The following is a 25,105-nucleotide window of genomic DNA, read 5'->3' as shown; positions in this document are numbered from 1 at the left end:
GTTAACCAGGAACTGCGGTGCGACCACTCCCACACCCAACAGCCGCGCCCACCGGCAACAGCACGAAGCACAGACGCCCAAGAGCTGAACGCGCCAGGGGCGGGCCCTGCGCCGCGAAGGGGCGGGGAGAGCCCGGATTGGCTCCGGCCGCTGCGTCGCGCGGCTCCGCCCCTCGGCCTACCTCACCCCACAGGCCCGGCGCTGCCCGGCGGACGGCGGACTGCGATTGGCGGGCTCGGGACGGAGTCCGCGACGCAGCGGGAGGTGGGGCCCAGACCGGGGCCTAGTGAGTGGGGAGGGTCGTGTCCGCCGCCAAGGAGGCTGTTGGATCCGAGCGCTTCCGACGGCGTTTGGGGTGCGCGAAGATGGGGAAGGTGGTTTTGATCACGGGAGCCAGCAGGTGAGGTGGTGGCGGGTCAGGGGTGCGAGGGGGCAGGGGTCTGCGACCCGCCTCGGGCTGACTGCCGGGAGCGCCCCTCTGTGGAAACCTGCTCCAGGTGTTCCACCGCAGATGTGGGGCATTTTGAGGGTGTTCAGGGGCTGGCGCTTTGAAGGTGAAAAGGGAAACAGGAGGGTGGCAGTGAGGATCCTGTGGTTATGAAGGGAAAGAGGGGCTGCCCTTGCAGCCCCCGCCCGCTCCCCTCTTTGACTTCACTCATTCACCTGCGGTGTGGTCCCCACCACGTGGCCGTGTTCTGGATTCCAGCTTCCGTGAGCGTTAGGACCGCGGGTGCTGGGCACCTGCCACTTTCTCTACAGAGACGCGGAGGCAAGGAAACTTTTCCTGCTGAGACGCGGGAGGAGTGCAGCTGCCACTCATCCCGGCGTTGCTCATTTGGACTCGGGCTGTTTTGTTCCTTATCTGCATTTCCATCAAGGGTGTGTGGGGGAAGAAACTAAACAAAGTTATGTTTCTACTTGTTGCACTGATGCTTGTGAAATCATTTACAATTGATGCACTCTGAGTTACTACCCAACCACATCCGTCCCTGTGAACCGGTTTCAAACTACGTGTCTGCCACTGGCACTTTCTTCGTGTGTTCTCAGAATTGCTTATGTGTTTCTCTTAAGTATATTGTGATATGTGCAATTGTATACTAGTATTAAAAGCCTGCTATTCTCAAGTGATGACGTATAAACCTAAATATATTTGATGCTGTGTTGGCAGAGCCAACAGATTACTATTGGTTCCAGTCTGTTTTGAGTTTCTGTTTACCTGCAGTCAGTCTAAGTTTTGGATGAAAACTTATTACTTAGGTTTTCTCTGCTGTTTGCCTCGCTGGTCGGACTGCTGGCCTAATTTTCTGTGCCGTTTTCTGTTGCTCTTTCTGAAGTAGTAGATTCATCTTTGAGTGACGTACTCATCCGTGTTTCACTTTCTTGGCCCTCATCTGATAGTAACTCTGTTCCTACCTTCTATGTAATCATCCCACATTCTTTCTTTTGTTTATTTATTTGAGAGTCAGTGTTACAGAGAGGCAGAGAGAGAGAGAAAGGTCTTCCATCTGCTGATTCACTCCCCAGTTGGCTGCAAGGGCTGGAGCTGTGCTGATCTGAAGCCAGGAGCCAGGAGCTTCCTCCAGGTTTCCCACCCTGGTGCAGGGGCCCAAGGACTTGGGCCATCTTCTACTGTTTTTCCAGGCCATAGCAGAGAGCTGGATTGGAAGTGGAGCAGCCAGGACTTGAACCGGCGCCCATATGGGATGCTTTACCCGCTACACCACAGTGCCAGCCCCTCTCCTTACTTTTTTTTTTTTTTTAAGATTTTATTTATTTATTTGAGAGGTAGAGTTACAGACAGTGAGAGGGAGAGACAGAAAGGTCTTCCTTTCATTGGTTCACTCTATGCCGGTGCATGGGCCCAAGGACTTGGGTCATCTTCTACTGCTTTCCCAGGCCATAGCAGAGAGCTGGAGTGGAAGAGGGGCAGTCGGGACTAGAACCCGTGCCCCCATATGGGATGCTGGCGTCGCAGGTGGAGGATTAACCTACTGCGCCATGGCGCCGGTCCCCCCTCTCCCCCTTACTTTTACAGATTTACTTGAAAGGCAGAATCTCATACACACATATGGTGGGAGGAGGGAAGGGGAAGGATTGATTTTCCATGTGCTTGTTGACTCCCCCAATGGCCGGCCCCTCTTTCTCTCTCTATTAGCTGTTCAGACATAGCAGTGGATTGAATTCTTTCTTGTTACTGATGCCTCTTCCTGAAAGATTCATCTGTTCCCTTATCAGGGATTTTTGTTGCTTGCCACAGCGGTAATGATACCATCAGCCGTTGGCCTTGAGGAACCTAGACAGCAAAATAAAACTTACAGGCAAGAAACAGATAATAAGATAATAAGAAACAGATAATAATAAGTGTTTTTAACACTTGCTGGTACTGTATTGAATTGCTTTCATAAGTGGCACTATAAGTACAAAACAAAAACAGGCAGCATAAACTGGATTCAACGAAGTGCTCAGGTACAGTTGATTCGCAGTCCAGTTATTGTGTCAGTGAACTGGTTAGGAATGGGAAGAACATAAACTGGACATCATCTTGAGCCAGTGGGAGAGATCTCTTTTCTTTCAGTAACGTGTGAGTGTTTTCTGTCTGGGCTGCTCATCGGAGCTCAAGTTTTCTGAGCCAGAGAGAAATGCCTCTGGCACTGTCTCAATTAATGTGTGCCCCGTGTTTGAATTGTCTTCCCAGTGGCATTGGCCTGGCCCTCTGCAAGCGGCTGCTGACGGTAGACGATGGGCTGCACCTGTGTTTGGCGTGCAGGAACATGGGCAAAGCCAAAGCCGCCCGCGCTGCTCTGCTGGCCTCTCACAGCGGTGCCCAGGTCACCATGGTACAGGTGGATGTCGGCGACCTGCAGTCGGTGTTCCGGGCTGCTGATGAACTCAAGCAAAGGTCTGTCCCCAGCTGATGGGCTTTCTTCCGTGAGATCGTGTTGCATGACATTTCATAAAATAAAGGATAGGAAAACCTGCAACAGGAAGAGGGACACTTTAGATATTATGCTGAGAAAAACTATATAGAGTGACTCTTTACGTCTCAATACCACATTTTCACCCTCAATCATGATCATAAGATTTTGTTATGTATTTACCCTGACATATGGTCAGTTGTGAGGCCTTATAGTAATACAACTACTATGATGTTTCGTATTCATATTCATTTTACATCTTTCTTCTGCGTTACAGACATTAAGTAGGTAGGGCCAGTGCTGGTGTTCAGCAAGTGACGACAAGGATACGGAAATAGGGATACTATGCCTAAGACGACTCCAACTTTGGGTGGGTGGGTTGGTCCTGGAGCTTGGTTCTCCTTCCTGTTTCCTCAGGAAGCTTTTATCCCCGAGGCCAGTGTAGGTTTGTTCACACCTGCTTGGTAACTGGTCTTTATAAGGTGCGGTATAAACATCTAGTGCAGGAAGGAGTGGAGTCCTTGAATGTGTGACTTCCCTGAAAGTGTTCACAAACTCACATGTTGATGCACAGTGCGATTTTCTGGGTGGGGGTGGGGGTATCCTTCTTTTCAGTTCTAAGAATTTATGCTCAAAAAGGGTTACAGACCTTGCAGTTGTCCATGTTGAACCCTAGGACTTTCCAAAATAAATAATTTTCAAATGCTTTTAAATTTGAGCCTCTTAAGAAGGGAGCACTTAAGGCCATGAGTGAGTTGTGCCAGCTGTCTGTCATCAGCACTTTCATCCACCTTTGCTGCCTTCTTTGAGAATTCCACCCGTAATTATACAAATTTAACAAATGATAGGGCCTGATGTTGTGGTGTAACAGGTAAAACCACTGCCTGCAGTGCCAGCATCCCAGATGGCTGCCGGTTCGTGTCCTGGCTGTTCTACTTCCGATCCCGGTCTCCGCTATGGCCTGGGAAAGCAGTCAAAGATGGCCCAAGTGCTTGGGCCCCTGCACCCACATGGGAGACCTGGAATAAGCTCCTGGCTCCTGGCTTTGGATCAGCGCAGCTCCAGCCTTTTGCAGCCATCTGGGGGAGTGAATCAGCAGATGGACGACCTCTCTCTCTCTCTGTGACTCAGACTTTCAAACAAATAAATAAATCTTTAAAAAAAGAGAGAGAGAAATGATGCTTTTCATGATATTCACTGTAGACAGATCTCTTGCAAATGTTAAGTCTCTGCAGCTCTTAATGGCCCAAATGGACATCTTTGATTCTAGCCTCAAAGTAAGTGAGAGCCAAAGATCTTGAGAAGGGCCCCTTCCCACCGTGAAGGCAGCACAGTCTCTGGAAAGAGGCTGCTTGGATTAAGGCTTAGAAAGGTTTAAAAATTAAAAAGCCTTCTCTGGTCAGAGTTTCACTATTCTCTTTACAACAAGTACTCTGGAGGGAGCCTGCTAAGAATCCTTTGCCTTCATTTAGCTTTTATTCTTCTCTTTAATTAAAAATAAAATATTTGAAAGTAAAAGAGAGAGAGAGAGAGACACCTCCCATCTGCTGATTCACTCCACAGATGCCTGCAAGAGGACAGGCTAAAGCCGGGAGCCAGGAACTCAAGTCTTGGTCTCCCCGGTGAGTGGCAGGGACTCATGCACTTGAGCCATTGCCTGCTGCAATAGCAGGAAGCTAGAGTGGGGAGCAGAGCTGAGGCTTGAACCCTGGCACTCCAGTGTGGGGTGTAGGTGTCCCAGCTGGTGATTTAACCACTGTGCCAAACATCTACCCCTCATTTTGCTTTGGTAGTCCTTTGTACTCTAGTGAACCTTCAACATTTTATGATGCTTAGTACCTGCCCTTGAACACAGGATGTTTCCATATGGAGCTTCCTTTTTTTTTTTTTTTTTTTTTTTTTAAAGATTTGTTTGTTGAAAAGCAGAGCAGCAGAGAGGGAGGGAGGGAGGAAAGGAGAGAGAGAGAGAGATTGAGATTGAGATTTCCATCTGCTGGGCTCACTTCCCAAAAGGCCCTAACAGCCAAGTTCAAGCTTAGCCAAAGCCAGGAACTCCATCTTGGTATCCCACATGGGCAGCAGGAACCCAAGCATTGGGCCATCTTCTGCTGCCTTCCTGGGTGCATTAGCAGGGAGCTGAGTCGGAAGAGCAGGTGAGACTCAAACCAGCACTCTGGTATGGGATGGCAGCATCACAAGCGGTGGCTTAACCTACTCTGCCACAATGCTGGCCCCTCTGCCTGGGTCTTTTGTTGAGACCAAGGGAGAGTTTCTCCAGCACTTAACTGAGAGGACAAAGCCAGGAGGAATTATCAATCAGAGAATATTCAACATCAAAGCCACTGTCAAAGAAAAAAAAAAAAAAACAAACAAAAAGGCAGATATTTACCAAGGCTCAAGAAAAACTGTTGAGGAAGAAATATTGCAACTTTGATGTTGAGTGAATTCCCTTTAGTTTCTTGTGGCTGACTTACTGGTTTAGAAAGTACTTGCTGGCCTTGTAATGGCTTCTGTATTCTAGAGGGAGAATGCACAGTCTCAGTGTATTCTAACCATCTTGGTGTTTCACTTGCAGATTTCAGAGGTTAGACTACGTGTATTTGAATGCTGGAATCATGCCTAATCCACAGCTCAATGTCAGAGCACTTTTCTCTGGCCTCTTTTCAAGGTAATTTCCATTTCTAGGCGCACTGACTGGATGGGAGGAACTCATTTTTCTGCCTAGTTTTGCCCTTGGTGTGTTCATCTGGGGAGGGGGTTTGAAAGGTGAAAGCTGTTGAAGAAAGATGATGGAGGAAGGAGGTGTTACATCATGCAAGAGACACATTCGTCTTTGGTGGGAAACACTGGAAGTCATTGTTCTTACAGTGTTCGAGAGCTCCAGGATATTTCAAGTGGTTGGAAATTTCAGAAAGCAAAAATTTGAGTCTACCTGAATGTGCCTGTTAGCAAGAACTCTTTTAAATTGGCCAGAATTCTCAGACTCCAATACCTAGGAAATCTACTTCCGAAGCATTTCCTGATAGCATTTCAGATGCTGTGACCAGTAGTTTGGGGGAAATGAAGAGAACTAAAGTCTTCTGGGAGGTTCTCAATGCATTTTAATGGATTTCAAAAATGTTTGACTACAACCTAGAATAAGAAGTCCTGTCTTACAACCCAGTATATTCATAAATACTGCATTGCAGTTACTATACTACTATTACTTTACTTTGCTTCCATAAACACATGTGTGTACACACATGCACACCCCATTCCCCCAACACATACACTGGTGTCGATTTGATGAATTGATCCCACAGCAAAACACCACATTAGTATTTGCAGTGTTCTAAGAATTCCTAGTGGAAAAGCAATCTATGTAACTTAAGCCTCCTCTGTGCAGGGGAAGACTTTTTCCCCTTACCATAGCTGTTATTTGCTCAGAAGAGTGTATCTGTAACCTGATTTGGAAAGAGGCAGCAGAGTTTTAGCTGCAGGTTTTTGAGAGACTCAGGTTCTTATTAGTAGAGTGAGCTGTAAGTATGTGATTACTTCTATAAATTGGGGGGGTATGAAACTTTTTTTTTTTAAGATTTATTTATTTGAAAGAGTTAGGGAGGCAGAGAAAGAGAGAGAGAGAGAGAGAGAGGGAGAGAATCATCCACTGGTTCACTCCTTATATAGCTACAGTGTCTGGGGCTGGGCCAGGCCAAAAATAGGAGCTTTATCCAGGAGTCCCACATGGCTGCAGGGGCCCAAGCACTTGGGCCATAGTCTACTGCTTTCCCAGACACATCAGCAGGGAGCTGGATTGGAAGTGTAGCAGCGTTGCAGATGGTGGCTTAACCTGCTGAGCTACTGCACTGGCACCAGGATAAAGTATTTTTGCATCTCATTTAATACAATAATCCAGTCTGACAAATAGATATTTTGATTCCTGTTATTGCAGAATCAAGGAAAGTTTAGTTTGTGTATGTGGGGTGGGTTAGGGAGTGTCGTTGGTATCTTAGGTTAAAGCTTTTAAAGTCATACAATTGTCTTCTGTTGTTTCAGAAAAGTGATTCATATGTTCTCCACAGCTGAAGGACTGCTGACCCAGGGTGACAGGCTCACTGCCGACGGGCTCCAGGAGGTGTTTGAAACCAATATCTTCGGCCACTTTATCCTGGTAAGAATCAGTCTAGAGAGTGGAGAAGCAAATACAGAAGCACTTTTCAGACACCGTATACAGAACTCAGAAAACATGAAACTGAGCTTGGCATCAAATAGCATTGAGGTAGCAGGAAAGCCATTACTGAACATTAGTTGCTTATGATCATGGTTGCTGAATTCTTATGCATCCACACTTGTGTGTGACAATTCCAGGCATACCTATGAAGTTAAGGCTGAGGCGTGTGGCTTATGTAGTGTCTTCTGTATTTTTGCCTCAGCTTCAATCTCTGACAGCCTTAATATCTAAAGTGATACCCAGCTGTGATGCTAGATGTTTATAATTCCTTGGTACTAGAAGAACTTCTGATGCTGAGTTTTTCTGCACAAAACCTGTCTCTATCTCTCTAACCCATATTTATACTCACGGTTGCTTCTTTTTACTTTGGGCCCAGTTTTGCTCAAAATCGGACCTCCTTGAAGACCAGCCTATGTTTACCATAATTAAGATATGGCACATTGGAATAGTATAAAAGAAAAGAGATGGATACTTTGTGCTTATCTGAGACAGCCTCCAGTGTTTTATTATTAAGAAGAAACAGCAGGGTGCAGTATTTACATAGTAGAGTCTCTCATTTCTATGATCAAATGATATAAAACAGTTCTAGAAAAATACCAATTAAACTAATGGCACTGGTTGGTTTTGATGGTCTAGGGTTCCAGGATTTCAGGAATCCGTGGAAAATTCATATTTCATTGTTGATCCTTTAATTGTTTTTTAAAAAATCTCAAAAAATAATTTTAAATTTTAAATTTTCTCCAGTTATCCTTCTTTATGAATTATTAAATTAAATGTTAATGATAAAAGATTAATATATTAATAGTTTGGGGTTTTTTTTGATGAATCTACTTTTTATAAAGTTGTTAAGAAAATCTGTTTGTAGTTTGTGTTGGGGAAATGGCAAAGAATTGTGGCCATAGGTGCAATTATCATAGGTGGCCTGGTATATCTGTGTGTGGACAGCTTAGCAGTAAGGGTTTTGGAAACCATTTTTCAAATAAAATGATACCAAAGTGTATAAGGCCTTCCACCCTTTCCAAATTATAGTTAAGATTCTTCCTACTCTTTGTGGAATACAAACGTGGATTCTGGGTTCAAGTGTAAATGTATTATGTAAACGGATCCATCCCCAGTTTGAATTATGTGGGGCACTCAAACAGTTCCTGGAGGAGGCTGGCACTGTGGTACAGCAGGTAAAGCTGCCACTTGCGACTCTACACCCATTGTGGGCACTGCTTTGTATGCCAGCTGCTGCACATCTGATCCAGATCCCTGTTAATGGCCTGGGAAAGCAACAGAAGATGGCCCAAGTACGTGGGCCCCTGCCACCCACGTGGAAGACCTGGACGAAGCTGTTGCTCCCAGTTTGGGCCTTGCCCAGAGCTGGCCGATGTGGCCATCTAGGGAGTGAACCAGCAGATGGAAGAGATATCTCTCTCTCTCTCTCTCTCTATTTCTACCTCTCCTTCTCTCTGTAACTCTGACTTTCAAAATAAATATAAATTTTTTTAAAAGTTCATGGAAAAATAGAATTAATTTTAAGTTTATTTTGTTGCCAAAATATTTTGAAATCCATGCACAGTTCTTTCATAATACACATTTTCTGTGAACTTTTTGAAGGCTTTTAGTATCTATAAAATGACTAAATTTTAGGGGTGATTTAAAGTAGAGATAATTTTTGTAAAGCTCCAGGCACAATGCAGTGTGACAGTTGAGGAATCAGTTAACTGATTTAATCTTAATCTTAAGCGTATGAGTTTTCTTGATTGTATTTGTCTTACTTGTTCACTGCAAACGTGGAGCACATATGGAAGCCTTCCTAGTAGATTTGTCTTTCATAAACTTCCTGTTTTAGATTTACAGAATTCTTGCAAGCATAGTTTCCCCTATTAAGATCTTGTATTGATGTGTGGTACATTAGTCAAAATAAATGAACCAAGGACAGGTGTTTGCCATATTGGTTAGGATTCTCTTTGAGATGCCCACATCCTTTTTTGTTTTTTAAGATTTATTTTATTTATTTGAAAGGGAGAGTTACAGAGAGGGAGGGAGACACAGAGAAAGAGGGAGGAGGAGGGGAGAGAGAGAGAGAGATCTTCCATCCCTTGGATTACTTCCCAAATGGCTACAACAGCCGGGACTGTGCCAGACTCAAGCCAGGAGCTTCATCCAAGTCTTCCATGTGGGTGCAGTTTCCCCAAGTACTTGGACAGTCTTCCACTGCTTTCCCAGGTGCATTAGCAGGAAGCTGGGTTGCAAGTGGAGCAGCTGGGACTCAAACCAGTGCCCATATGGGATGCTGGCCTAGCAGGCAGTGGCCCAAGCGTCTGCACACAACACCAGCACTGAGATTCCCACATTCTATTCCAGAATACCTGGGTGTGACTCCTGACTTTACTCCCAATTCCAGCTTGCACCTGGAAGGCAGCAGATGATTGCTCAAGTCTTTGGATCCCTGATCCTTCTGGAAAACCTGGATTGAGTTTTCTTCTCCAGTTTCAGCCCAGCTCATCCCTGACTGTTGCAGGCATTTGGGGATTGAACCAGCAGATGAGGTTTCTGTCTGTATTTCAAATAAAATAGATGAATGAGTCAGTACTGATACATTATTATTAAATGAAGTGCATACTTTATTCAGTTTTACCCAATGTCCTTTTTCAGTTCTAGGATCCCATCGAAGATGATGAGAGCTCTTTCAGTTGACACCTGCATCTTTTTGATATACCCTCATCCTTATCATTTTCTGTTTCTGTTTTACCTTTGGTTTTGAACAATTGCTTACTTTCTGGCACCGTAAGATGCTTCAGACTTGTATAATTCCTACCTTAGTCCTAGAATCAGCCAGAGATCTCATTCCTTTTATTGGAGAACAGGTATTACAAACCACAAGTGCTCATTGTATTGAAGAATTAGTTGCTTCTAAACCCTCTCAGCTAACAGACCAAGGAGGTATATATGTGTATAATAACTCCTGTAGATATACATATCTATCATTTTTATGTAACTATTTCCCTACTCAGACATGAGTTAATACTGATTATCTATTATGTGGGTCATTCTCACTTTCTCCTCTTATTTGTGAAACTGCACTTCAGTGAAATCTGGTGCCCACCATCCTATATCCATTTGCTTATTCAGTTACAGTGTGTTTTTATATATATAAATATATACATATACACACAATTATATATAATTATATAATTTATATATAATCATTTAATTCCCTTCATAGAGCTGGTACTTTTTTTTTTTTTTAAAGACTTTTTATTTATTTATTTGAGAGGCAGAGTTACGGAGAGAAGGAGAGACAAAGAGAAAGGACTTCCATCCACCGGTTCACTCCCCAAGGGGCTGCAATGGCTCAAACTGTGTCGATCTGAAGCCAAGAGCCAAGAACTTCTTCTGAGTATGCTGCACGGGTGTAGAGGCTCAAGTACTTGGGCCATCTTCCACTGCTTTCCCAGGCCATTTGCAGAGAGCTGGGTCAGAAGTGGAGCAGCTGGGACATGAACCAGCTCCCATATGGGATGCTAGCACCGCAGGCGGAGGCTTAGCTTACTATACCACAGTGCCGACCCCATATCTGATACTTATTTAAAAATATTTATGGGGGCTGGAATTGTGGTGCCGCAGGTTAAGCTGCTGCCTGTGCTGCTGGCATTCCATCTGAGTGCCGGTTCGAGTTCTGGCTGCTCCATTCTTAGCCAGCTCCCTGATAATGCACCTGAGAGGCAGCGATAATGGCCTTAGTATTTGGACCCTGTGACCTGTGTGGGAAACAAAGATGAAGCTCCTGGCTTCGGCATGGCCCAACCTCGGCTATTTGCAGCCATTTGGGGAATGAACCAGTGGATGGAAGATATCTCTTCCCCCACCCCTAACTCTGCCTTTCAAATAAATAAATCTTTAAAAACTAAGCAAAACAAAAATTTTATTCATTTATTTGAAAGAGTGACAGAAACAGAGAGAGAGACAGAGACACAAAGAGATCTTCTATTTACTGGTTCATTCCCAAAATGTCCACAACAGCCAAGGCTGGGCCAGACTGAATCCAGCAGTCAGGACTCCATCCAGGTCTCCCACTTGGGTGGCAGCGACCCAACTATTTGACCATCATTTGCTGCTTCCCAGGTGCACTAGCAGGGGGCTGGATCAAAAGGAGTAGCCATGACTTAAACACGCACTCCATTATAGGATATGGGCATCCCAAGCGACAGTTTAACCCATTGCACCACAGTGCCCATCCTGATCTGATACTTCTTTATTCTTTATCCTCCCATTGAGATTCGGGAACTGGAACCTCTCCTCTGTCACAGTGACACTCCATCTCGGCTCATCTGGACATCATCTCGCAACGCAAGGAAATCTAATTTCAGCCTTGAAGACATCCAGCACAGCAAAGGCCAGGAACCCTACAGCTCTTCTAAATACGCCACTGACCTTCTCAACGTGGCTTTGAACAGGCACTACAACCAGCAGGTGAGCCTTGTCTCAGTGATAAGGACATGGCAGGGCAATGGTTTCTTAATTAGCTACAGCTGATTTTCCAATAGCTGCCTGGCTTTTCACTAGCCATTGTAGGTTAGAGTGATAGTGGGTGTATATGAGAGTTTTAATGCTCAGATCGCTAGCCATCAGGGAAATGCAAATCAAAACCACTTGATGTTTTACCTCACCCCAGTTAGAATGGCTGTCGTACAGAAACCAGCAAACAATAAATGCTGGCAAGGATGTGGGAAAAAAGGTACCCTAATCCACTGTTGATGGGAATGTAAACTGGTGCAGCCATTGTGTAAGACACTATGGAGATATCCCAGAAATATAAAAATTGATCTACCATATGACCCCGTAATCCCACTTCTGGGAGTTTACCCAAACAAAATGAAATCAGCATATGAAAGAGTTATCTGTACCCCATGATCATTGCAGCTCAATTCACAAAGATATGAAATCAACCCAGATGTCCATCAACTGATGACTGGATAAAGAAATTATAGTATATATACACTATGGAATACTACTCAACAGTAAAAAAAAATAAATCCCGTCTTTTGTAATAAAATAGATGTAAGTGGAAACCATTTTACTTAGTGAAAAAAATAAGCTAGTCCCCCAGAAGACAGATACCATATGTTTTCCCCTTGTCTATGGTAACAGAGTACCTAAAATGTAATGTATTGGAGTGAAAGTGACATTTTGAGATTCAATGATTGTTTACAGCCCTTGTCTTGACTGTTGAGGAGCAGTGTTTTTTCTTTAGACTATTTAACTCTTTACTTAGGGTAGGGTGAATCTTATGAGTATAAAGTAAACTGATAATAGATCTTTGTAAAAATTAAGAGTGGGAATAAGAGAGGGAGGAGGAAGAAGGATTGGGGTGTGGGTGGGAGGGAGGATAGGGAGGGAAGTATCACTATGTTCCTGAATCTGTATATATGAAATACATGAAATTCTGTACCTTAAATAAAATAAAGTTTTAAGGGAGAGAGAATTAGTTCCTGACGTTCCGGGTTTATGTGGTTCATTGACCATTCTGCGGTTCTTCAGGAGCTCTGTGTTGACAGAACAACAGTACTGACAGTAGCAGTAGCTACTGTTTAAGTACTCACCTTGTTTCCATGCAGTACTCCTCATCTCTGTTTGTCATTTCATACCTACCCTGTTAACGGTGAGGTGAGTTTGAGTGTTCCCATTTTCAGAAGAGGATATTGTAGTTCAGAGAAGTTAAGGGCACAAAGCTTGTAAATGGTAGAGCTCAGAGCTGGGGCCATAGTTAACAGCTTGGACTTGACTTATTGAACCGTGCTGCCACCTAGTGTCTATCCTATCAGGTGTTTATAGGAAGTTCAGTAGTTCTAAAGGTTTCTGCAGGCTGGTGATTAGGATGGGAATCCAGAGGTCTATTTGCGTGACGACCTGAGTTTAGCTGGTGTATCTTTGGTCTCTTGCCAGTCACCCTGGCTACTTGAGGCTGCTGTTTCTAGAACTTACTGTTTCTGTGTATGCCTCTGTTGCCCAGGTCTAAAATCATAACTTCCAGTCTTTGTCATGGACATTTCTTTTGTTTGCTTTGGCTGTTTTGCATGAGTATGGGACAATGGAGGCATTTCATTCCACTAAAAGGTACAAAAACCTACCATGTTAGGGCACTGGGCAGGCTTAGGATTGAACGGGAAGGTAAAATAAAAACGTGATCAAAGAAAAGATGTCATTCTGCAAGGCAGGTTCTTTGATCGTGAATTGGACATAAGAAATCTAAACCTTATGAGACATTTAAACTTATGGTGTAGTTGTCAGCTTTTTGTTACTAGAATGAAATACCTAAGACAAACTAATTATGAAGGAAGGAGGTTTATTTCACACTTCATTTTGGAGGTTTCACAGTCCTATATAGAACAGCCCCATTGGCCTGGCACTTGACGAGAGCAGTGGATGGCAGAATATGTGCAGAGGAAGGATCATCAGAGTAGAGAAAGATCAGCTAGGCCAACTTTCTCCCAAGAACTACCTTCCAATGGCATACTCCCAATAACTGAAAGACCTTCCACTAGGTCCACTTCCTAAACACCATAATTGGATTCAGTCCCCACCAGTGTAGCACCATCAATCCATGACTCTGAGGTGAAAATATCTGCATATATTGGGGAGCCAAGTCATGTTCTAACTATAGCTTCTGGTTATTCTGGAATGGAGACTATTTTAAGATGGAATTCATTGATGATCTGACTTAAAATCATGCCTCTTGGTAAAGGGAGTCGCACAAAGTAGATGCTAAGAACATTCTCTCTAGAATTAGATTTGAACTCTGGAACTAGAACTCTTGTCCTTTTCACTGCCACCTGAGGCAGATGTTTAATCTCCTTCTCTTGGTTTCCTCTCACATTTCTTGGCAGAATTGAGTGTGCACGTCAGTAGGAAGCAGTCACAGTGGTGCATTTTGCTCAGAATGTTAGTGTGTGCATGTGTTTCTGCACGTATGTACGTGTGGGTGTGCATGAGCTGGGCATATGTGCTTGTGTGCATGTACATGTGTGGGAGCACATAAGTACCTGCTTGGGTTTTAGCAGGAGTGGGGGTGTCTGTGGGGTGTGTGCACATTCCTGTGTGTGATCAATTGTCGACTGCTGTTACTACTGTTGAATTCAATGTGTTGGTCCCAATGTGAGCCTTCTTCTGCAGTCTTTTGAGATGATTAAAAACTTGCCCCAAGTGCTTCGTGGTACTCTGGAAACTCCCTTTTCGTGAGCCTGGCCAGAATGGAGTCACTTTTCCTTTCATAAAAAGCTCTGGAATTTTATTTAAATTTCAATTATTTGGGATGTTGTATTTTACAAAAAAGATTTGATTAATGCTGCTCCCTCCTAAGACCTATTTTTAAAAAAAATTTATAAAAACATAATTTCAATCCACACCATAATCAGAGGCTTACTGCAATAATAACCATAATGTTCAACAAGTAAAAAGAAGACCATAGTTCCACAGGAGTATAAACAAGGGCTAAAAACAAACAAACAAAAAAACACATCAGAAAATGTCCATTTCATTCCTATATTCTGTATTAAGTACCACATGTCAGAGAAAACATAGGACATTTGTGTTTTTTGGGACTGGCTTATTTCACTAAGCATAATGGTTTCCAGTTATGTGCATTCTGTTGCAATAGATAGGATTTCTTTCTTTTTTTTGGCTGAACAGTGTTCCATAATGTGTGTGTATGTGTGTGTGTGTATGTATACATTTTTTAAATCCAGTTATCAGTTGATGGACATCTGGGTTGATTCCATATCTTAGCTATTGTTAATTGAGCTGTAATATACATAGGGGTACAAATAAATCTTTCATATGCTGATTTTATTTCATTTGGATAAATTCTCAGGAGTGGGACGGCCAGGTCATACGGTTGATCTATTTTCAGATTTCTGAGGAACCTCCGTACTGTCTTACACAGTGGTTGTACTAGTTTACATTCCCACCATATATTACATTTCCCCTACATCCTCACCACTAAAGTCTCTTGAGATTGGTTCTCAGCTTGACTTTTCCTCCTTTGCTTGCATTTATTTACTTAGTTTTTGGGTAGACAGAGAGAGATGCACAGAGATAGAAAGAAAGAAAAATAGAGCTCCTCTATCCCATAGTTCATCCTCCAAATTCCCCCAATGGCCAGGGGTGGGCCAGGCCATAGCTGGGAGCCAGGAGCTCCAACAGGGTCTCCTAGATGACTGACAGAGACCCAGCTACTGCAGCCATCACTGCTGCCTCCCAGGTTATGTTAACAGGAAGCTGGATTGGCAATGGAGCTGGCACTCTAACCCAGGCACTCAGATAAGGGATTCAGGCATCCCAACCTGCGATTTCATCACTAGGCCAAATACCTACCCTCTCCTTGGCTTCTATGAGGAAGGAAGAAGCTAAGAAAGAACCACATTAGGGGATTCCTTTAGAAGCCTTGTGTTACTGGAAATATTGTCAGGTTCTATCCAGGCTCCCTAAGAGATTTTAATCATCCTTTAATGAACCCACACACAAGCCATAGAGAAATACTCAAGGTCATCCCAGTTTTCTTCACTAGAATTGAACGTGTGGAGGGACTGCAGTCTATGATAAGACTACCTTCTTGTTTAATTCTTTTGTTTATCAATGTCAGAAAGTTGTAAATGTTGATAATTCTAGGTTTTAGTTTGAAGCTTTCCTCATTTGTGACTGAATACTCACTGTTTCTAGATAGTTCCAAGAAGAAGAATTTTGCAGGGGCTGGCATTGTGATACGGTGGGTTAAGCTGCCACTTGCAATGCCGGCATCTCATATTGGAGTGCAGGTTCGAGTCCTGGCTGTTCACTTCCGATCCCACTCCCTGTTACTATTCCTGGGAAAACAACAGGTGATCACCCAAGTACTTGGGTCTCACGAGAGAAAATCTGATGGAGTTTCTGGCTCCTGGCTTGAGCCTGGCCAGCCCTGGCTGTTGAAGCCATTTGGGAAGTGAGCCAGCGGATGGAAGATTCTCTCTCTCTCTCTCTCTCTCTCTCTATATATATATATATATCTGTCTCTCCTTCACTCCCTCCCACTTTCCCTCTCTCTGTGTCACTCTACCTTTCAAAACATAAATCTTTTTTTAAACAAAAAGAAAAGAATTTTACTTAGTTATCTTTGGGCCAAATACAAGGGTACTTCAAAAAGTTCATAAAAGTAGAATTAACAGCTAAGTTTAATTTGGTGCCAAATTTTTTGAAACCCATGCAAAGATTTTTGTTTTGTTTTAATACGCATTTTCCATAAACTTTTTGAAACCTTCTGGGTTTCAAAAATCCTAACTTTTTGTTACCTTCTGGGAAGGACTTGAGGGCTGTAACACTGCTGAGTCCCAGCTCAGAGGACTGTTTGCTAAGTCCCGGGCATCCTCGGGGGTGGCTGCTCTGTGTCAGGTGCTGCCTAGCTCCTGTAGCCCTGGTAAAACTTGTAGCTCTGTGTTGCTCAGGGTGCTGTTGTCCTGTGAACTGCATGGTATACCGGCACTTCCTATTTTTTATTTGAAAGAAAAAAATGAGAGACGAAATACTAAAAATTTGAATGAAAATGGCAAGATCAAAATAAGGCAAATGTGGAAAAAATAAACTAAAAGAGTAAAACAAATTCCAGTGCTCTAGGACTTATTACAGATGCATGCGGGGTCTTTTTTGTTCTGTTTTGTTTTAATTAACATTAACTCTGTGTTAATTGGGGCTGTCTTTATAGGACAGACTTTTCTAAAATGATGGGCCCTAGGCTAAGGATCTGGCTTAGTGCTCTTCTGTTGGAGAAGTTTTTATGGCACCTTGTACAGCCCTTTGTTCCTCTCTGATGCCAGGAGTGCCCACCTCAAGCTAGAGGTGTGGGTCTTAGCTAACTGCAGAGCAGCAGACCCGTGTTTTTGGCTTAGCCATCTGTATTTACTAGCTCAGAAACTTCCTGAGGGCTAGGACGGCTGATCCTAAGTGCTTGTTATGGTTGACACCTGCTCTTCAATAAAGCCAATAACATGGAAAATTCAGCTAATCAAGCCACAGTCTTCTCTCTTAGCTCCAAGATTGGTTACTCTTTATACTGCAAGGTTATTGCAAATTGAAAGTTTTACATCCCAAGTGCCTTTCATTGTGGGTTCTCAGTACATAATGCTTTTTCTTTTTTTTAAATTTGCATTTATTTATTTGCGATATCCCATCCATCCACTGGTTCACTTCCCAGATGCCCACAACAATGGTGTCTGGGTTAGGGCTGAAAACTAGGAGCCTGGGGACTCAATCCATGCCTTGGACTTGGGTGGCAGGGATCCAATTTCTTAAGCCATTACTACTACATTCCAGGGTTTGCATTAACAGGAAGTTGAAATCTAGAGCTAGAACTGAGACCTGAACCCACACCTGGCAATGTGGGATGCAGGTGTCTTAACCACTAGGCCAGACATTTGTCCCTCAGTACATGATTCTTAAGCTCAAATGCTACCCAACATCAGGGACAATCCAGAGCATAAATCCTTGATAGCACTGGCTTTGTGGCTCATATGGGTATCTCTTTATTAACTAGCATATAGTCAGACTGAGTCAGTACACACTGAATCAAAATCTGTCGCTACCCTTGTTGTTCCCCCAGGGCCTGTATTCCAGTGTGGTGTGCCCAGGCACAGTGTTGACCAATATGACATATGGAATTCTACCTCCCTTCATGTGGACACTGCTGCTGCCATTCATATGGTTGGTGAGTAATGAATATGTCATTGCTTAGTTAAAGCATTGGGAAATGATTTAAGAAATTGAACTTAAAGGTAGCAGAATTCCACTTAACACGAGCTTTTAAAAATATTTATTTTCACCTATTTGAAAAGCAGAGAGAGACAGAGACAGAGAGAGATCCTCCATCTGCTGACTCACTCCCTAGATGCCTATAACAACCAGGGCTGGCCAGGAACTTCTTTCAGGTCTCCTGAATGAGAGGAGGGGCCCAAGCAGTTAATGCATCCCAGGATGCAGTAGCAGGAATGCTAAGTCCAGAAGCAGAGCAGCTGGGGCTTGAACCAGCAGTGCAGTCTGGGACGTGGGATCTCAAGCTTCAGCTTAACCTGCTGTGCCACAGCACCTGCCCCAACCTGAGGTTTCTGCAGTTCGATGTGTGTGACCTCTGCTTAATCCTTCCTGGCGTTACCACTGCACCGTCTCTTGAGTTTCCACTGCTCTTTAAAGCAAGGTCTCTTTAATCATGTACCATAGATCCCAAGATCCCATGGTTTTGGGAAATCCGTGTTAAACAATACTAAACTGGATGTCTCTGAGTTTTCATTGTTATTGTAAGTTTTCAAAAAGGGGATGACTGTATATTATATTGCTATAGAAATATGTTTTGGTTTGGTGTTTTGAGGATTTTGAAGAATCATTGTTCCTTTATCACACATTGGCAAATGCTACTTTTAGGAAATGTGCCTTTCTTTAGGGCTAAGGAAGAGATGTTCCTCCATTATGGCAGGCATGGAACAGAGATCTGAAGGAAATACGCCTTCATATTAAAAGGAGCTGACTTAGAGTGGTGCACATTATATGATTTTTTTTCCTTTTTACCTTCTTCATTTTCTGATATTTAACAAGTGTTCTATAGTGAGAGATGCAGGTTTTCTTTCTTAATATGTACATTAATAATTATTTTGTGGCTGTATTCTAAACCACCTCACAATGACTGTTACTTCTTTTCCTTAGCTTCGCTTTTTTGCAAATGCTTTCACTTTGACACCATACAATGGAGCGGAAGTCCTGGTATGTTACTGGAGTTTTTTTTTTTTTTTTTTTTTTAATCTGGTATAATGGCTTATAGATGTGAATTGTAATTTCACTGGAAACAAACGATGGCAGCAGAAAAGATAATAAGAGAACAAGCTCTGAATAGTCAAGATTCCGTTTGGGACTAAAGTGAGTCAGAAGGCTAGGTACAGAACATCAGGAGCAAAGTCTGAAAGTGGCGCTGGACACTGTGCCTAAAGAGAAGGCACTTGGGCACAACCAAGATGTACCAGTAGCAGGGGAGGCGTGGAGCCACTGAACTCTACAGGGGATGGTAAAGCAAAGTGGTGGCTGGGTAGTCAGACAGCTCTTTACCACGGAGAAGGTGTTGCAAATTAGCAGTAGGGGCAACAAAGTCCAATTCCATTCTCCTCTGTGGAGATTCTCTTTGCCTTATTAGTATCAGACAGATTATTCTCGTATCAGGAAACCAACAGATTTTCTTAAATCACACATAACAAATAGATTGCATTTGTTTCTTTGTCAATGGCAGACATTACTAATGGATCATGATATTCTTTTTTACTGTACACAGTGATCTCTCTTCCAAGCCAGACTCTGCTAATGGATCAAAATTGTCATACAAGATTAAACTTAAAAAAAAAAAAACAGTGATGAAACTTGTCCTTTATTCTTTACACCATCTAGTTGAAATCCTAGTGTAGTGGTCAGTTCTTTGTGGACATGGCTTCCCTCATTCCTCTGAGGTCCTTCAGCATCTTCTTTCAAAACTGGAGGTGCTACATACTTAGTAGGTTCTTAAATCTTGACTAAATTGAAATGAACTAAGAAAACCATAAAGAGAGTTGGGTCGATGCTCTTGTTTTAGTACATGTTGCAGAAGAAATGTGTTTTTTGGGACACAGTTGATTATAGAAGGAAGTGCTTTTAAACTATATTTCAATTGCTCTTAATATACTTGCCAAACCATTAGAAATATTAATAGTCTCTTAAGAAATTACTTCTTTTGTACATCTGTAGCACTAAAAATCAAGTTTAGAAATCAAGTATATATTGAGTGCCAGTGGGGTGGGGAGTACTTAGAATGTAAAAATCTGTATTTCCAAGTAGTTTAGAAAATTGCTTTATTTCTAGAAAAATAATGAATTCATGAAATAGGCAAGAACATAATACATTCTGTATTCAAGAGGTGAGTGCTTTAGGAATAATCAGAAAGTAGAATCAATAGGGACTGGAGACATTGAAGAAGACTTGGCTCACTAAGTGGGACTTGGTCTGGGCTCTGAAGGACAAGGTTTGACTTACATAGGGTGGATAGCATGACCCTGGTGTTACAGTTTAAAGCAGCTGGATTTGTGTCACTCTGCTGTAATTTCTTAAAATGTGGAAGGGTGGGAGACTAGCACCCTGAATCCCACTTAGTGATAATTGTAGATGCCAGTGGGTGTGGATGAGGCTCTGAGTGCACTGCTTGTGGAACGTCAGTTTCTTTCATTTTTTTGTGTAAGTTTTGTCTCCTTAAATGGGCTGAGCTTGAGAAGCTGAAAACATGGTGGTGAGGATGTGGGTACAAGAATTCAAATCCTGTATCTCCAGTTCCGGGTTGGGAGCCCTTGGGTATGTTTTAGGAATAAGTGAGAAGAGGTATATTGTAAGGGTTTCAGTGTGATTCAACATGTAAGATTTTAAGGAAAACTAAGTTAATGAAAGTAATGCAGTTCTAACTTGCAACTTGACAAATCAATGGAGCAGAATAGAAAGTTTAGATGTTGGCTCATAAGCATATGGGGATTCAATATATAAGAAAGATGAAATTCCAAAACTAATGGGGAAAAGATGTATTTGACAAATGTATGGGTAATAAAGTCCAATGTAGAACAGGAGCTTTTCTTCATATTTTACACCAAAATAAAAATCTGGACAAATTAAGAGCTTTATATATGACAGCTAAAAGATGAAGTTACTAGAAGACAGTATGGGGACATTTTTGAATAGTTTCAGAATTCCAGAAATTGTAAAAGACTGAACATTTTGACTAAGTTTTTTAAAATTACATAACCAACAACTCCATTTAAGTAAACCCCAAAGACTAACTACGAAGTAGAAGAAAAATACCTGACATTCATTTTATAACTAAAAGGCTAATTTTCCTTGATAAGGAGTTTTGACAAGTCTGGGAAAACAGTCTATTGGAATAAAGATCAAAGGACCTGAACAGAGAGGTTTTTTTGTTGTTGTTTGTTTTTAGGATCTGTTTATTTTATTTGAAAGGCAGAGTTAGAGAGAGAGAAGAGACAGACAGAAATCTTCCATCTGCCGCTTTACTCCCCAAATGGCTGCAGCAGCCAGAACTTTGCCAAGCCAAAGCCAGGAGCCAGGGACTTCTTCTCAGTCTCCCCTACACGTAGGTGTAGGGGCCTAAGTGCTTGGGCCATCTGCTGCTGCTTTCCCAAGCACATCAGCAAGGACCTGGATTGAAAGGAGAGCAGCTGGGAATAGAACCAGCACCCATATGGGACAGAGGAGCTGAAGTTGGAGCTTAACCTGCCATGCCACAGTACCGTCCCCAAACAGAGTAGTTTTAATCATATAAGAAGATACTTAACTTCACTCATATTGAGTTATGAAAATCATTGCATACTTATTGAAAAATTTATTGGCATATATAATTAACAAGTATTCTACAATTCAGATTAGCAGAGACTAGAAAATTTGATAATGTATGATACCCACAAGGGTGTGTGCAGTTACTCTTCCGCACTGCTTGGGGGAGGATACATTAGTATAGCCTGCACTGAGAACTCTGACAAGATCAGGCAATAAAGGAAGCTCTCATACCCTTAATCCGGCAGCTCCATCTTTAGTGTTTATCTTACAGATGTACTCAAAGATTGATTAAGTTTAATCACAGTCAAATTTGTAATAATCCAAACTGGAGACAAGCTATATATCTTAATTGAGAATTGTAAATTATGATACATGCCTGAAATGGAATCCTGTGCAAGTATGCTTTAGAAAAGAACAAAACAAGGCTGGCACCGCAGCTCAATAGGCTAATCCTCTGCCTGTGGCGCCGGTACACCGGGTTCTAGTCCCGGTCAGGGCACCAGATTCTGTCCCGGTAGCCCCTCTTCCAGGCCAGCTCTCTGCTGTGGCCCGGGAGTGCAGTGGAGGATGGCCCAAGTGCTTGGGCCCTGCACCCCATGGGAGACCAGGAGAAGTACCTGGCTCCTGCCTTCGGATCAGTGCGGTGCGCTGACCATGGCGACCATTACAGAGTGAACCAACAGCAAAGGAAGACCTTTCTCTCTGTCTCTCACTGTCTAACTCTGCCTGTCAAAAAAAAAAAAAAAAAAAAAAATTAAAGAACAAAACAGCTCCATATGTACTAACTGGGGGGTAAGGCATATTGTTCATGTGAAAAAGGCTGTGTGCTGTGCTTCCCTGTGAATAATAAAAAAGAATGTACATAATTTTAGATGGTTAGATTTTATTTGGAAAAATATACAAGAAACTTTTAAGATGGTTGCTTCCAGAAAAGAGAACTGTGTGGCTCTAAGATTGGGAAGGGCAGGAGACATACTTTGTACCATGTATATCTCTTGAATGTTATCTATGTGCACGCTTATTTGTTAATAAAATCTTACATCAGGAGGTGACTATCCACTGTAAGTCAGCTAGTCTGTATTCCATGACCCTGGTTTTGGAGATTAAAGGAAGAGACAGCAAACATGATTCAAAGGATACTATTAAGCAGGCTGCCTTATTTTCTCCCTTTGAGTTACCATAGAGATTCACAGAGAATTCATAATTAGCTGATGAAATTCACTGGGGTTTTTATAATTTGTTTGGGAGCCCAGTAAAGAGAAATAAATCCAAGTAAAAAAGAAATCATGGACACACTCTTTCTTTCTAGGTTTGGCTTTTCCATCAGAAGCCTGAGTCTCTCAACCCTCTGGCAAAATACATGAGTGCTACCACGGGCCTTGGAAGCAATTATATAACGACCCAAAAGGTAGAGTTGGTCTCATTGTTAGGCTGCGGCGCTTGCTACCAGGCCAGTGACCAGCCCCACCGCTTCCCCGCTTCTCTCCCTGGGCTTCCACTCTCTGTCCCCTGGCACCTTGGTGGCTTGGTTCCATTTCCTTCTGCTCCCCCTGCCCCTGAGCCTTTGCACGTGTCATCCTTTCTACCTGAGTGGCTCTCGCCCTTCTTCCAACGACTCCAGGTCTGTTCATCCTCTAGATCTTGACTTATGTGTGTCCCAGCTTTCTGTGACCCTGGGGACCGGGCCAGCTGCCTCTGTTGTAGGTTTTCATGACATCTTATACCTGTACTGTGTGGCACTTATTCTCTGTCAGTGTGCAGGACTTGTGTTCTCTGTTAGTATGCAGGAGTACTGCATGGAAAATTCATGGGGAAAATAGAATTAAAATCACAGTTGGTTGGTGTCTTCTGTTACTTTTATGTAGGAGTTGGGGAAGATAGCCAAAACTCAAATCTTACTATCTTAACTTCTAAAGGAAGCATCAGTGGATATGGGGAGTGTTGGAGACTGGACTGAGTGTTAGTATGTCCTCAGGTTCTTGAGTTTCCTAACATTCCCCACGTTGCTGCCACCACAGCCTTTTCCTGCTGCCCCATCCACGCTGCCCCATCTCCCATTATAGTTCTCTTACATATGTCAAATGCCTTCACTTTACACAAATGCTATTCATTTTTCTAACCATCACTGTTTGCTTCTTTTTCAGATGGACCTAGATGAAGACACTGCCGAAAAACTTTACCAAAGTTTACTGGAACTGGAAAAGCAGGTGAAAGTCTCACTTCCAAAGGCAGAGCCCCAGAGCTGACAGTGCAAGGCCTGAAGCATCGTATGCCGCCTTTGCATTGCAGGGCATGTGGATTTCCACTGAGCTTGGATGACAGGCATTTTTAGTAGACTGTGAGCTAGGCCTCTTCTCCTGCTTTTCAGAATTAATTCTAAGACTATGTAGATATGCCTGAGTGTGAGTGTGTGTGTATACTTGAGAAAAAGATGGGTACAATAAATATGCATTAGATACTCTCCAGAGTGTTGTCACATCACCATTCCTGGAGCCGCCTGATAAGACACCTGGTTATGTTGTTCTACCAGCAGGATCTCAGCTCAGCTCCACAGGATGTAGGAAGGACTTGAATGCCTGTGACACAGGCACACGTGAACCTCCTCTTGGCCTGCCTCTGCGAGAGCAAGTCCTGAGGTGGGGAAGGGGAATAGGGGGCAAGAACCGATATATTCCTAAAGCTGTACCTATGAAATCTGTATTCATTAAATAAAAGCTTTCTTAAAAAACAAAAGAGGAAGTTTTATTCCTTTCTTTATGAGCGATTTTTTCTTAAGTCTTTTGCTTTACTTCTTCCTACATATGCTGCTTCCAACAGTCATAAAATTGTTAGGATCCTAGCAGTTCTAGCTCAAATGCCCATGTAGTTAATCACAGGAACAAAAGAATCATATATATATATATGTGTGTGTATATATATATATATTAATCACTTGGATTATGTATTTTCTTATTTTAAGAATATCTTTTATTGATATGGGAGTAGTTCCTGCTAACGCTGGGCCTGACTACAGCATCATTTAGAAATTTGTTCATTGGTGATCAACTCACTTTCATGATTATAGTTTAGTCAATGTAAACTTGCAACAAAAAGTCTTCACTCACACTGTTTCAATAAAGCTTTAAATTGAATAACTGCTAGGAGGAGATCCACTGGTGTAAGGTACTCTCCGTTAGAGGAAGAAAGTGTATTTAAAAAAAGGACTTAATTTTCATGTGGAAGGTAATGAAGCAAAGGCTTTTCTTTGTAAACCTTAGAAAGGCTGTACCCTAGGCCTCATTTATTATGCAAACAAAATGCTTAAGTGCCTAGATATTTTCACTGTAAATATAACCAGCATTAACACCTACAGTATAATAGAGTCAGAACAATTTTGAATAAATTAATAAAAGTGAAAAATGAGACATAAAAATAATTTTCCCACAACTCAAAGTATAGATATTTTGGTTAGAGTTTCTCTAATCTTGTTGTTAGAAGCTTTGTATAAGAATAAAGACTCTGTAAGTACAAGTGAATGCTGTACCTACTGGACCCCCTCCACTGTCTTTGGGAAAGAGGGTGGAGCTGGAGGGCTGACAGCAGAGCTGGTTTTTGCATTTTATTCAATCACACTGTAAATTTG

At 42.6% G+C, this 25,105-nt stretch overlaps 1 protein-coding gene across 3 annotated transcripts; it reads left to right on the top strand.

Annotated features, from left to right (window-relative positions):
* The first annotated feature begins 169 nt into the window (after positions 1–169).
* HSD17B7 (hydroxysteroid 17-beta dehydrogenase 7) lies at positions 170–24,216 on the top strand. Of its 3 annotated transcripts, none has more exons than XM_051857185.2 (9): positions 170–400; positions 2,696–2,899; positions 5,491–5,583; positions 6,951–7,065; positions 11,392–11,586; positions 17,741–17,845; positions 18,835–18,891; positions 22,793–22,891; positions 23,628–24,216. In XM_051857185.2, the coding sequence occupies exons 1-9, from the start codon at positions 366–368 to the stop codon at positions 23,727–23,729; spliced, it is 1,005 nt and encodes a 334-aa protein (XP_051713145.1). In that variant the 5' UTR covers positions 170–365; the 3' UTR covers positions 23,730–24,216. The 3 variants fall into 3 exon arrangements, 2 of the variants coding, with proteins under 2 accessions (XP_051713145.1, XP_051713146.1); XR_011390331.1 differs by having other exon boundaries at positions 201–400; positions 6,977–7,065; XM_051857186.2 differs by lacking the exon at positions 2,696–2,899 and having other exon boundaries at positions 206–400.
* The last annotated feature ends 889 nt before the right edge of the window (positions 24,217–25,105 follow it).

Source organism: Oryctolagus cuniculus, chromosome 7 (genome assembly GCF_964237555.1).
Source record: "Oryctolagus cuniculus chromosome 7, mOryCun1.1, whole genome shotgun sequence".
NCBI lineage: Eukaryota > Metazoa > Chordata > Mammalia > Lagomorpha > Leporidae > Oryctolagus > Oryctolagus cuniculus.
This window is presented reverse-complemented; position numbering and strand designations above follow the sequence as displayed.

Excerpts from the sequence above, each read along its gene's own strand:
- HSD17B7 (XM_051857185.2), top strand. The coding sequence starts at position 366 with ATGGGGAAGGTGGTTTTGATCACGGGAGCCAGCAG. Across the intron at positions 17,846-18,834 it reads TGCTGCCATTCATATGGTTG|CTTCGCTTTTTTGCAAATGC; the intron begins GTGAGTAATGAA and ends TCTTTTCCTTAG. Across the intron at positions 22,892-23,627 it reads ATTATATAACGACCCAAAAG|ATGGACCTAGATGAAGACAC; the intron begins GTAGAGTTGGTC and ends CTTCTTTTTCAG.